Source organism: Artemia sp. Qi Xiang Cuo, chromosome 3 (assembly GCF_049724085.1).
Source record: "Artemia sp. Qi Xiang Cuo chromosome 3, ASM4972408v1, whole genome shotgun sequence".
Taxonomy (NCBI): domain Eukaryota; kingdom Metazoa; phylum Arthropoda; class Branchiopoda; order Anostraca; family Artemiidae; genus Artemia; species Artemia sp. Qi Xiang Cuo.
Window position 1 is genome coordinate 87121088 of NC_142796.1, and position 14022 is coordinate 87135109.

The 14022-nt window shown below is 35.3% G+C and overlaps 1 protein-coding gene across 2 annotated transcripts; it reads left to right on the forward strand.

Moving 5' to 3' along the window:
- Positions 1-653: 653 nt before the first annotated feature.
- Positions 654-13603, forward strand: LOC148954704 (uncharacterized). Of its 2 annotated transcripts, XM_089087208.1 has the most exons (5): positions 654-758; positions 5282-5425; positions 5471-5631; positions 8700-8931; positions 11650-13603. In XM_089087208.1, exons 2-5 carry the CDS (start codon positions 5398-5400, stop codon positions 13473-13475), a joined length of 2247 nt encoding a protein of 748 aa, XP_088943334.1. In that variant the 5' UTR covers positions 654-758; positions 5282-5397; the 3' UTR covers positions 13476-13603. The 2 variants fall into 2 exon arrangements, with proteins under 2 accessions (XP_088943334.1, XP_088943333.1); XM_089087207.1 differs by having other exon boundaries at positions 5282-5631.
- The last annotated feature ends 419 nt before the right edge of the window (positions 13604-14022 follow it).

A 14022-nucleotide genomic window follows, 5' to 3' on the forward strand; every position in this document is an offset into this window, starting at 1 on the left:
GGTTTGTTTTTAAGGGGCCAGCATTTTTCCGAAATGATCTAAATATAGACAAGTGCCTTAAAATACACTTTGGTCCAATAGAACTACCTAGATAAATGGAACATTATAATAAGTGAAAAATGTTGTAAATAGTAAACTCCTTACTAATATGAGATCTTTTCAAAAATTGTTCTTTCCCTCTTAACTTTTTCATTTGAAAGCTGCAAAGATTTTTTAGCAGCTTAAAATTTTCAATTGTCCTTGGGTTAAAATAAATACAATTCATTTACAAAAACTTACCTTAAACTCTAGTTCCTCCAGTGCCTCCAGAGGCACACAGGGCCTCAGTGAGTAACCTCAAATCTTTTCTCAAGTGGGCAGTTGAGTAGATGTCCCCCTACTCTGGGATTATACCATTAACAATAAGACTATTCTATTGCAGTTGGTCACTTCGAAACTAGCATTGTCAATAAGTGGGTCTTGGATGTTGGAATTTTTATGATTTTAATGCTTTTATCTTTCAACCACTTTCTAAGTTTTGTACTCCTTCGTCTCCTTTTGAAGATATGATACCATATAAATATTTACTATATAGTGATGGTAAATACCATACCATATAATTATGACTTAAAGTAGGCTACTATATAATAAATAATTAATTATTTACATTCTAGAGAGTTCTAACCACCGGGAACAGTCAAAAGAAAGCGAATGTGATAGACTCCATTAGAAAACTATGGAAACACCCATGCTGGTGGGCATCACTGCTGTTAAACAAGGTAATCAATTCATGTGGTGTATTTAGAAGGGGGCCTGGGTCCTTCCTGAAATCCCCAAAGAAATTTTTTTTTAAGAATTTAGTGTCTTGATCTAAGCAGTCTCCTTCATTTTTTGTCGTATTCCGATAATACATTGAAAGTTCTGCGCAACAATAAAATTTCTCCCCTTTACAGTTCTTTGATATATATATTTAGGTCTAGATTCTACACTTTTATCCATGTCTTGTTCTTAGCCGAGGATCGTAATTCCCTTACTCATTCCATCCCTTTTTTCTAGTCTTGTTCTTAGCCGAGGATCGTAATTCCCTTGCTCATTCCATCCCTTTTTTCTAGTCTTGTTCTTAGCCGAGGATCGTAATTCCCTTGCTCATTCCATCCCTTTTTTCTAGTCTCTGGTAAGCCTTATTTCATACATATAGTGATTACGTCTGATCAGGTTGAAAGCTGTGTAAGCCTCTTTACTAGTATTTCACTCGACATAACTGAATGATGTTCAAAAAATGATACCTGTCAAAATATTGACACGTATCTTAATGGCAATACAAAACTGTAAAATCTATATCATAATTTTTTTTTCAAAAATGTTGCATGCAGTTGATGAAACTGGTGCTTTGACTTCTACTGTTTCAGTTGTTGAAGCAAGGGTAGAAGGTATTGGGCTAATCTCATTCCTGGCAAAACCATTCCAGTCAAAGAAATTATAAGTGAATGACCTTTTTTATTGCAGGTTTAGACACTATTTTCACGTTCTCAAATGCCCGAGAAAGATTGAACATTAAGAATGAAACAGATTAGCATTATTCGAACATTACATTGACGCTGATTGTCCAGATCCATTTTCTATAGGGTAAATATCTGCAATACTCGTCCACCATGCTGGCCAACATAAAAACCTCAACAACGGTTTAAACACCTTATTTCACTTCAAATTCTAATAGAATAATTTACTTGTAAATTCTAACCGTAGCAATACACTAACTTTCTTTAATACCTTGGAAAAGTTATGATATTATTTAAACTTTTTGTAGTTATAAAGCGGCCGTCATAAGTCCGTAACTCTATCTACGAAAAATTAAGCGAGAAAAACCGGTTTAATTTATACAAAGCAGTGACAAAGAATAAAAAAACAAACAACATATTAATTAATAAGAAATTCCGAATATTTCAACTCCAAAAGGCTATCTGGCAGCCTTTATCAACGGAAAAAAGAGAAAAATAAAAATAGCTAAATCATCTAAAGAAAAAAACGACAAAATAAGACAAAGAGAGAAAAAAAGACACAACAAATAAAGGAAGTTTGCATCTTAATAAAACTTCCAAAAATACTGCAACCCTGTAACCCAGAAACGACTCAGTATAACGAATGTAGTCACAGAAGAAGCTCGTCACCCGTCACCAACAGAAAACTGTTTTACCATAACATTCACATTAAGCATATAACCCAGAAACAACACAGTCTATCGAATCTAGTCACCTGTATGGTGACTACATACGTTATAGTATGTCGTTTCTGCATTATAAAATCCAAAAATCGAAAATCAACCGGCTGTCCCCAACAGAAGTAACCCGTCATAAGAGTAACCCGTCAAATAACCTTGACAAGATCAAAAATGGCATTTTGCTTAAAGCTAGATTTCGAATAGTCAACATCTGTTGAGAAAGGTATAGAGTTCTCTCAAACAAACTGACAAACTGACGCAAAGTTCACTGGACCCGCTTTAAGGGGACTATTTTTTCAGTAAGAGGGTAGCACCTTTCAGCTGTGTCTGCAGACTGTTCTCATAGGTTGTGTAATTTGTCCTAAGCATTAACTGGATCTCCCGCTTCTGATTTCAAGATTTTTGATTTGGATAGCACTAAGACTTGTTTGCCAAGCTGGACAATCATATTTGTTTGTGATTGGATATAAATACAGTATAGACAGAGCGGAATGTAAATGTAGGATGTTCAAGCGACTGAGACATGCAAATGACTTTAGAGAGAGGGAAGTTTTTTGGGGGGATAAACTGTGGATGTGGATGCTTTTTCTTATGTGCCCATAATCACCTTGCTTGTCATTAGTCAGGAGTTCTTTGATAACTGTGACCGTATTTCTGATGCTCAAAAGTTGAACTTAATGTATAGGCACTGGAAACCAGGAAAGGACTTTGAGTCTCCTGAAATAATTAACCAGAATATCTAGGGTATAATGACAAAACGTCATCGTTTTCTAAGTACATGGCTTCAAAATTATTCATGGTTGGTTTCCTGCCCTTCAAAAAGCGGTACATTCAATAAATACTGCTTCATTTTTGCCAAATCTGAGACCAGTAAAGGCTAGCATGAGATGCTTGGATGCTTAGTTTCAAAGCGATAGACCTTAAATATGCTCTCACTAACTTCAAGCATCATGATGAAAGAAAGTATAATTTTGATGCAGTACGAAAATCTATGATGTTTTCAAAATACAAGAAGGAAAAGGCTTTCCGATTGACCAGCAATTGAATCTGCAAAATCACGAGCAAAGAATTAAAAACCAAGAAATTTTAAGACAAAATGTCCAGGCTATAATACTTTGTGGTGTTCATGATCTAACCAAAGTGGGGCTAGTTCAGTTTTTTTTTGCTTCATGAAAAGCGAATTTGCTTAGAAAAAGTGTTGAATAGAGGGTATTCAGATAGGTGTTGCAATTGATGACGTAATGCAGAAACACAAAATTGTGGGATCATTTTGAATCATCCGCTAAAAGCGTGAAATTTGCATCTCCTATAGTGCAGAATTACACCGTCAATAGCACAGGCAATGCCAGTTGGAACGCAATTTTGAATAGAACAAAAATTGCGAAGTCTTTTTCAATATTGGTTGATTAGATGAATGATGTAACTAAAAAAAAAACACTGGTTCTTGTCGTCTGTTTCTATGACAATCATCAACTGGAAGAATTTTTTTTTTTTTGTCTTTTGACGCTGTGAATGACTTGACTGGGTTTAAATTATAATTAAACTAATTTAAACAAACAAAACACAGCTGTTGTTTTGTTAATAAAGCCAGGCTAAATTAAATGTCCTTCTTCTTCTTCCAAATTTGCAGTCATCAATAATGTGCAGTTGCCAAACGCTAAATATTAACAACGCCATAGATTACGCTAGCTCATCCATTTTTTGCATATTTTGGATGATAGTTTGTGCAGAAGGAAGTAATATCAAACGAACAAGAGGAATATTGCATGACGTTTATTAAACCCATTAGGTTTGTAGTAAATCTCACGACACTTAAAGCCTTGAAGGACATACACCAACGAGGTAAATTTTATTTTACTGCTCCAACCATGGTACTGAAGCTCTTCGGCTCTTTTTGGGTTTAGAATTACAGGGCAGGATACTTTTTTTTTGCAAAAGCTCACACCTAATTATGACAGCATACTTCGATTCAAAATACCTTTGCAACCCCTCTGTATATTGTGTTGAATTGCATAACAAATATGTCTTTCCATTTAAAACAAGAGTTCGCTTTTGTGGCCTATATGACACTGACTTTTATGGTTCAGCCTCAGATTTGGCTCATATTTGTGATGGCCCCTTTCAAACAAGAGACTTAACTTTTCTTTCGCCTAACGGGAGAAAATTCAGAACAGAATCATCAGAATTTTAAGACATCTTTAAAACACATTTAGGCCTCTGAATCATCAGAGTTTTAAGACATCTTTAAACAACATTTAGGCTTGTGTATTTTACAAATCTTGCAAAACCCTTTCCCCCCACAGGTGGTTATAGGGAAGGGAGCATTTCTCCAGGGTGCAAAAAATTTTAGGAGTGTCAGTTTTTGTCAAAATGAAATAGAGGGTGTAGTTGGCAGTAAGCATAAGCAAATTGGATCCAAAGTCGGAAATATATCACGAGGGCACTTATTATTTTGTATTGCATGACGTTTATTAAACCTATTAGGTTTGTAGTAAATCTCGCGACATTCAAAGTTTCGAAGGACATTAACCAATGATGTAAATTTCATGCCAGCAAAACAAAATTGGAAGAGGCTACAATTCAACACGTTTCTTTGCCAAGCCGTCTTCGATAGGAGGCAGCAAGTATGTGGCATAGAGAAGGGGTTTGGGGGTATTTTCACTGAAAAATACGTTTCCTGTATTTGCATTAAAATATCCAAAAAGCAACAGGATTACCCCGCTCCCCCTATATATTGGGCGACACATTTTATCCCACCCCTACGCTTTGGTGAAATGGTGCCCTTAGTCTTCCATGCTAAATCAGAGCATAATACTATAAATAATATTCGTAATTCTATATCAAGAATAAATGAAGTGCTAACCTTTGAAAATGTAGAAAATAAGAGAATCCAGTAAAATCTTAAAATCGACATGAAAAAAAACCTAAAACTCAAAAGACCAAATAAAACGTAGAATGAGCGATTACAAAAGCAGAAGTATTCTTTGCGGTTTCGACTCCCACCCACAAGGTTTTTTTGCGATTTTTTAAATGCAATATGCCTATGTTGCATATAATAATAAGAAGTATTATTATTCATTTTAGGAGTCATCTGCTAGATCGCCATCTCTTGAAACTCCGCCTGCAACACTCCCAGCGTGTAGGAAGTTGCCTGAATCTCCGCAGACCAAACCAAGACAAAGTCAAAGTCTTTCCGCCCAATGAAGAAACGCAAAACACCCAATAAGAGTAGGGTACTTGAAAACACTGTTCCGCGTGCTCCTGTGGCTAAAGAGCTTGTTGATAACCTAAGAGTGTTAGTCTCTAATGAGGGACTTTTAACTGCAGGGCATGTTACACTTTTAAGTCCACCTGATATATACGGTGTCGCTCTTGATGGAGAAAGGAAAAATAAACTACAAATATATGCAAGGGAAGACATTTTGGTGAAATCAGTAAGTATGGTTTTTGAACGTTAGATTAATCAAAATTTGGTATGAAGGTATTATACCTAGTGCGAGCAGGTTACCATTCCACTGGTGCTCATACATTGGCGTCCTTAGTGCCAGCTTTTGATAAACTAGGCTCAAAAAAGATGTGGTGTTTAGTCTTTTCTGAGTACTAGATAAAAATAGCTTATCGCTAAACAAAAAATTTAAGTCTCCTTTTCCACCAAAGAAAATAAAAGAGCTAACAAAAGGTTACAGCTTGATGCCCCAGCTGTGAGACGAAACAGGGTATACATACCAAAGGATTTTGTGTGTTCAGTCCCATTCCTTGTAAAGTGCCCCCTCCCCTGCGGAAAATTACCAAAATACACGCCAAACTGTACATGCAATTCGTTACCCTTTAATGAAAGCTACTGCTATGTGTTGTGATGTTCTGTTAGTAGTAGCAGTAAAACAGCACGTTTCCTCTTCCAAAATTCGTCCAACAAGTATCATCCAGCTAATTTACTTAATACTAAAGTTAAGCTTAATACCTCCATAATTACCACATTTACTTTTATAACCTTCGTTATGCAGAGGTTTGATTAAAATTTTTATAATGTCTCTAGGTCCTTCCCCTTATTAAAAATATTTTTCATTAAATTATGAACCATATTCATAACGTGTAGTGATGGTTTAACCTAAATATTCTGCTTGGCTGCTGTGCAACCTTGTTTTGAATGGACTTAGCTCTATTACTCATTAAATAAAACAAACAAGTTATTTTCAGCTGAAAGTAAGGAGCAACATCAAAATTTAAAACAAACATAATTATTAGTTGTATGAGGGATATTTTCCCCTCCTCAATACCACACTCTTTATGCTTATTTTTTTTTACTTTCAAAAAGGTTTGTTTGTTTAATTAAACGGCACCTGTGTTTCAGGGGTCAATCTTAAAGAAATTGGACAAAAAGTTAAACTTTAGCGAAAAAATAAAATCGTATTGAGATACGATTTTAGGTCTTAATATCGTATTGCAGCCGCTACACAAAAATTTTTACATGTAAAGGGCCATCTTAGTCTGTACGACATCCGAAGTTCAAAGAATCATAGAAGAAAACAGAGAAGGGAACTCACTATAGAGAACCTTATTCAGAAAAACGCAACTTTGTGCTATAACTAAACTTGAGCTTATTAGAAAGAACCTTCTTAAGAACTTAGTATTTTAATTTAAGTTTGCTAATCCATTTTTATTGCTACATTTCGTCACTTATAAAAGTCGATTTTAGTCACTTTTAAAAAGGTGCTGCCCATGGAGAGAATATTCTGACATAAAACCTTAAAGTACAAAGGTCATAAAAATAAAAGGTATTGACCCGCTGGGCCTATCTTAGGTGTAGTCATACCTAAAAACCATGGATTGAAGATTTTCTTTTCTTTTTTTCAAAAATTTAAGGTTTTTATGGCAGCATACAGTTTTCAAGCGATTTAACGTTGAACCATGAAATCAAACTAGAAAAACAGATTAGTTAAATTTTTCAACACTTTTCGTGTGTGAAAATTGAACACTAACGCTCCAGTGATTGTCCAAGACTACACCTTCAAAGGAAAGCTGAGTCTTTTTAAAAATACGATGCCATTCGTTTTGGCTAAAATTTTGCTGAATTTTCACCGATTTCTTTTTCTTCAATTTTATGCTCGGTACCACTGAGAACTCCAAATCTGCAAATGGAGGTTTTCCTCCCTAAAAATTGAGTTCTCGAGTTTTTCTAATTTTCTAAGACACACATGGTTGTGTAAGTTTCCACCTGTTAAGTTATAAAAATCAAATTTTGGTTTTCACTGTCCTTAATATTTTGATATTTCGTTATTTTTGATTTGCCAGAAGTTTTAAAGATACATAAGTCGGATTGTATCTTATTGTTTAGCTTCGGATAGAATTTTATTGTAATACGACCAAATGAGCCTTTCAATACCGTAGAGCAAAAAAAAAAAAAAAAAAAAAAAAAAAAAAAAAAAACTGAAAAACAGTGCTACTTAAACTTTTCAATGAAAGCTTTTTTTTGAAAACCTTTTCACTTATAAGTAGTTTCGTATTTAAGTCGTGTTTCAAAGTTCAAAGTAGTTCCGTCTTTCAAAGTTGTGACATCAAAGTCAAAACCAGTAATTCATCTTTTTTAAATTTAACTCTCTATTATCTTTTTCCCCAGCCGAATAAAGTCAAATGAAAAGCAGGTCTGAAATTCTGTTTGGGGTGGAAGGATGTCGTAAGGAAAGATTTAAGGGAAGAACGAACTTCCTGGGAGGGTCTAAAGAGGGAGGCATTGGAAAGATTGGGATGAATGAGGACCGTGCGTAGCTGTGTTAGCCTCAGGTGGCTTGGTGCTGTAGTGAGTTGTTAGTAGTAGTATTTATTTATTAGCAGACATCAAAACCAGTAATTTACCTTTTTGGTAAACTTAACTCACTGTTATTTGTTAACGGACGTCATAACAAGCAACTAACATTTTGGTAAATTTAACTCACTGTTATCTATTAACCGACATCCCAAACAGCAATCTACCTTTTCGGTAAACTAAACTCACTGTTATTTGATAACGGGCATCAGAACCAGCAATTTATTTTTTTGGTAAATTTAACTCACTGGTTATTTATTAACCGACATCCGAAACAGCAATCTACCTTTTCGGTAAACTTAACTCACTGTATGTTGTTAACGGGCATCAAAACAAGCAATTGATTTTTTTTGGCAAATTTAACTCACTGTTATTCGACATCCGAAACAGCAATCTACCTTTTCGGTAAACTTAACTCGCGGTTAATTCTTAACGGGGATCAGAACCAGCAATTTACCTTTTTGGTAAACTTAACTCACTGTTATTTGTTAACGGGCATCAGAACCAGCAATTTACCTTTCTGATAAACTTAACTCACTGATATTAATTAACGGACAACGGAACCAGCAATTTACCTTTAGGTAAACTCTCCTTTGTTTGTTTTCTCAAGTTCACTGATTTGCCATCTGAACAACATAGTTTATCAGAAAAATTCTTATTCAATTTATGTGATCCGCTAAGTTTTCCCATTCAATTTAGATACTTGAAGTGCGTGCAGTTCCATCTAGGGCTTACTCAGGTACGAGAGTATGTGCATTCTGGTCTCAAAAGTCACGGGTTCTGTACCCAGGCAGGGTAGCTGCAACTGCCACAGCTCTTGAACAATCTAAAGGAAAAAAGTGGCTAGTTGATATTGAATTCGACGATGGAGATTTTCGTACAATACCTGTTGAGAACGTCAGACTATTGCCTGACGAGTACCCAGCAAAAGGTGAGTTTTCAAATTTATTTGATAGCTTTTTTTTAGATCATTTTTGCGAAATTTGCAATTTTTAAAGGACATATGAAATTCAAAGCCTTTTAAAATTATGAAACATTAAGTTTTGAAGCCAAGGCAAATTTCTGAAATTTTAATAACATTATGAATAGAATAATGTTACTGAATAAACTGCAAGAGGACAAGAAATTGACTGGAAGGCCCAAATCAAACTAGGAGAATATCATAAAATGACTTCAGGTTTTTTAAAGATTTAAAGGCAATAAAGCTGGTTAGTATAGAAAGGAATGTTCACCGACCCTTCAGGTGGCTTAGTAATGCAGCGAGTTTGCGGTGGCAATGATAGTAGTTTTCAAATGGTTTCAAATGATTTAAAAGCCTTTTTTAGGAGGGTTAAAAGTTTTTTTGATGCTTCCTATTCAGTTAACCTTTTGTGTAAAAGCTACTCGCCTGGCATAGGCGCCCATAAGGGGGGGGACACCAGTCCAGTCCTCTTATATTACACATCCCAGACATATTTATTAGATTTTATTTAGATTTATTAGATCTAATATTTATTAGATAGAAAGGAATGTTCACCGACCCTTCAGGTGGCTTAGTAATGCAGCGAGTTTGCGGTGGCAATGATAGTAGTTTTCAAATGGTTTCAAATGATTTAAAAGCCTTTTTTACGAGGGTTAAAAGCAGAAAGGAACAACTTTTTGGTAGCTCAGAAAGATTTATTTTCAGAATGGGTCCTAATTTAGCGTATTCAAATCTGTGTGGGCCAGAGTATCGGTTTTTGGCAAGCTCTGGAAGCTTTGGAGACTTTTGGTCCCAAGATTTGAGGTACATACTAAGCAACTTTGATAAAAAAAAATTTCGATTATTTTTACTGACTATGAAACCTCAAAAGCAGGGAAAGGGAAGAAATATGGGATTTTTGCAATGTCTGATCCCCGCCTCAAGACACAAAGGTCTCCGTGTACTCAAATCTGGTACACGGATCAATATATGCTACTAATATACTAATATACTAAATATACTACTCAAATCAAATATGCTACTAATGTCTCATTTTTATTATTTTTGTTGAAGTAAACGAGAGCATAAAACAACGAGTATAAAAATTAAAAACCTAAAATTGTAGATTTTTGACCTTTATACTCCACGCATTTATTCTCATTTTTGAATTTTTTCGCCTTTATCACGAAAAGTAACTTGTAAGCAAGAATAATAAAGCATGCTCATCTTCAGGGACAAATGGCTGCATAAATATGCTAATCGCCCTATCTCTTATTCGTTTTTAATACATCTTAGGCTAAAAAAAAAATCATAAAAGTGGCTACCTAACGATAGTTCTTTTTTCAAATTTTCATTCTAACCTCTCCCCCGTCTTCTAGACGAGATTAATCATGTTAAAACACAGACTCAAATATTCTTTTAAAACTTGATTTTATTTGTTTTCTTTTGTACTTTTACCCTCTTTAGGGGCTTGCCCAGGGGAGGCTGACCTTGGGGCCTACCCCACACAGAAATCCGAAATTTTAAAAAATTTCTGGGAATACTGTTCATTACAATTATCAAATAAATAGTAATTTTTATCCCCCCCCCCTTCCCCGCGAAAAAAACCCTCTGTATTTGTCTGCCTTCTTTGTTAAGTATTTTTATTGAATATAAAGGTTAACTTGGGCACAATTTTCCATCTTTTTGCCAGATTTTGACATATTTTTGGGACTTTGGACTTGTAAAGAAAAGTGACTTGGTAGCAAGAATCCTAAATTATGTTCATCTTTAGGGACGACGGGTTATATAAGTATGCTAATTGAAGTGTCTCTTGTTTGTTGTCAATACATTTAAGGCCTGGAAAGATGGTTTTAATGGAAGTGGCTACGTAAAATTTTTATTTTGAAAATGCCCATTCTAGGCGGCATTTTGAAAAGCAAGCAACGATGCTGTTGAGACACAAAAGCACCAAAAACTGTGTTGAAACACAAGATATCATATTCCTGTAAAGATTCTATTTGTTTTCTTTTGTGTTATTACACTCTTTCAGAAACTTGCCTAGAAGAGGGAGCCTTGACGTCTGCCACCTTCCCCTCCCTATGAAAGAAAATCCAGAACTTTCCCAAATCTTTTGTCATTTTTTGCTGCTATTATGAAGTAAAAGCTATTTTCTTTGTGTTTCTTTATTCATCACTTAAAAAAAAATCCCTCTTTGTAAGGTTACACCTTTAAAAGAAATCAAAACCTAGATGTTTGGTGCCACATGTGTTTAGCTTGTTTTTAAATCTAATTTTTTATCTAATGCTTTTTTACTTTTTTACTCAGACTTATATTTCTTTTTTACTTTAGTGCTCGGTACTACCGAGAACTGCGCATATGGAGGTCTTTTTCACTAGAAAGTGAATTCCTGGTGATCGCTATATTTAAAGATATTTTGAAAATTTTTCAAAGATTGTGTACTAGACTGTATCCAAGATATTCTTTTTTTGGGGGGAGGGGTTAAAAAAATTTTTGTCACGTTTTTACGAATCGGACAAACATTTGGGGAGGAAGAGATGGTTCAGACCCCCTAACCCCCTTTGCCCCTGGATACAGCCTTGATTGTGTAATTTTTTCCACTTAACTACTAGAAACTATCAGTTTTAATTTTTATTGCCCTTAGCCCTTCAAAACTTAGTAGTATAATAAACTTATTTTTTTCTCCTAAATTCTCTGTTTCTCTTTCAGAACACAATGTGGATCCTTCACAAGTACGCGAGAGACGTAGAAAGCGAAAGGATCCCTCCCGGAATACTTCGATTGCTAGGGAAACCACCGCTCTTGTAGAGGAAGAATCAATTGTCGATAAAATTGAAAAGGAAGAAGGAAGAAGTGCCAAGAAGAAGAAGAAAAAGGGAAAAATTACGAAAAGAGATAATCGTAAACATAAGAAAAGCAAGAAGGAGAAGCTGAAAAGAGAGGAAGATAATGCTGATGATAGTATATATTCTCTAGCGGAGAACTCTCCAGATAGTGAAAGAAACAACGAAACATTTAACCTTAAAGAGCCATTTACTGTCAAAAACAATAGTGAGATTCCAAACTGTACGGCTTCAAACAAAAAAATAAATAGAAATGTATTTTGCAACAACATCATCCCAAAAAACAATGAAACTTGCAACATTGAAGGAAAAAAACAAAGTGGTGACTATATGCGTTCGGACGAATCTATTGTCAGCAGCTCTATATCAAATACTTTTCGAACAAAACTTAGGAAACCTAGTACGAGGAATCTGGATGCAACAAACATTTTACCTGATATCCCCTGTCAAGATAATAGTAATTTATCATTACTTTCCTTGTTCACTTCCGCATCTGTCTTTCCAAATAAAACGTCTAATGAGTCTGTAGACTCCGTTAGTATGGTGTCAGATGCTCCAACTCAAATTTTCACTAGTGTTAACTCTCGTAAAGTAAATAACAAGGGAGGTCTTGCGAATGTGTCAGAATGTGCCAAAAACGAGACTGCAAAAACCGCATGTAGCACACCAAACAGACTAGTTCCCCCCAAACCACAAGAGCTTAGCAATTTATTTTTACCGATTCAGTCTAGTGGTAGGAACGTTGGTGCTACTATCCAAAGTAATTCTTTAACAGTGAATGCTGGAGAAAATTCGAATCAAGCTTACCAATTACTTACCCCCCAAAATTTGGAAAAATGCGTGCAACAAGCAGTAGCATCGGTATTGTCCACGTATCTACCAAGTTTAACTACATCTCAGGAACAACCAACCATAGAGCAGATATCAGCTGACAACTCTGGAGGAAGATCTCTAGCGAAGGAGACAACTGCAGAGATTGTGGAGCCTAAATTGTTCCGCAATCTGATTGCTCAGAAAAAGACACAATCTAGTATTTATCAATTGCTTACCTTCCAAAATTTGGAGAAATGCGTACAACAAGCATTAACATTGATATTGTCCACGTATCGGCCAAGTTTAGCTGCATATCAGGGACAAACAACCATAGAGCAGACATCAGCTGATAAATCTGGAGGAAGACCTCGAGCAAAGGAGACAACTGCAGAGATTGTGGAGCCTAAATGGTTCCGCAATCTGATTTCTCAGAAAAAGACTCAGTCTAGCATTTATCAATTGCTTACCTTCCAAAATTTGGAGAAATGCGTACAACAATCATTAATATTGATATTGTCCACGTATCAGCCAAGTTTAGCTGCATTTCAGGGACAAACAACCATAGAGAAGACATCAGCATACAAATCCGGAGGAAGATCTCGAGCAAAGGAGACAACTGCAGAGATTGCGGAGCCTAAATGGCTCCACAATCTGATTGCTCAGACAAACACTCTTGCACCAGAGTCCACAAAAAAAAGTATGGATGATGACCTAGAGAGTCCTATCTTCAACACCAATGCATCCGAAAAAGAAAATGTGCCTCCAAAGTCTAAAAGAATACTTTCATCTCAAGTTCTCAATTTATCCGATAAGAAGAAAAGCCAGTCTTTATTTTCAAACATTAATGCTTTGTGTGAAAGCGGTGGTGACGAAAGCTAGAGCGATATGAGCGACAGTAACAATGATGAAGGTTTATACTTTTCACTTATCTAGTGAATATGAATTTGTCAGTCTATTAGTAACTGATAAAATGTTATGTTATTAAATGTCAATTCAGTAAAGGAAAATTAAAGCCCTATATAAGATTGTTTAAAGACATTTTACCTGGAGTGGGGGAGGGGTGGGGGTATATTAGCCTGCAGCAATTCTCAAGGTCGGTCAGGGTTTATAAAAACATTTCTTCCCATATAAAAAGTTTATTGGGCCCTTTTATTCCTCTCTATGGACATCTCTAACAACTTCTGTTTTCTTATAACCAAAATTTTTGCTATTATCAGTACTAGAAAGAATCTTTCGTGGATACAGAAATTGAGGTTATTTGTGAATGTATTCGGTAATTGTTATATACTATACTTTTGTAACTTTGGTTATGTAGCCTTTGCAACTTTGGACATATGAAATAAATGGATATTTGAATATTTTTAATGTTATTCTAGGTTATTTCTTTGAATCAGAAAGGAGTTTAAGATTACCTCTGTAGTATTTA

Excerpts from the sequence above, each read along its gene's own strand:
- LOC148954704 (XM_089087207.1), top strand. The coding sequence starts at position 5,398 with ATGAAGAAACGCAAAACACCCAATAAGAGTAGGGTACTTGAAAACACT. Across the intron at positions 5,632-8,699 it reads AAGACATTTTGGTGAAATCA|ATACTTGAAGTGCGTGCAGT; the intron begins GTAAGTATGGTT and ends CATTCAATTTAG. Across the intron at positions 8,932-11,649 it reads TGACGAGTACCCAGCAAAAG|AACACAATGTGGATCCTTCA; the intron begins GTGAGTTTTCAA and ends TTTCTCTTTCAG.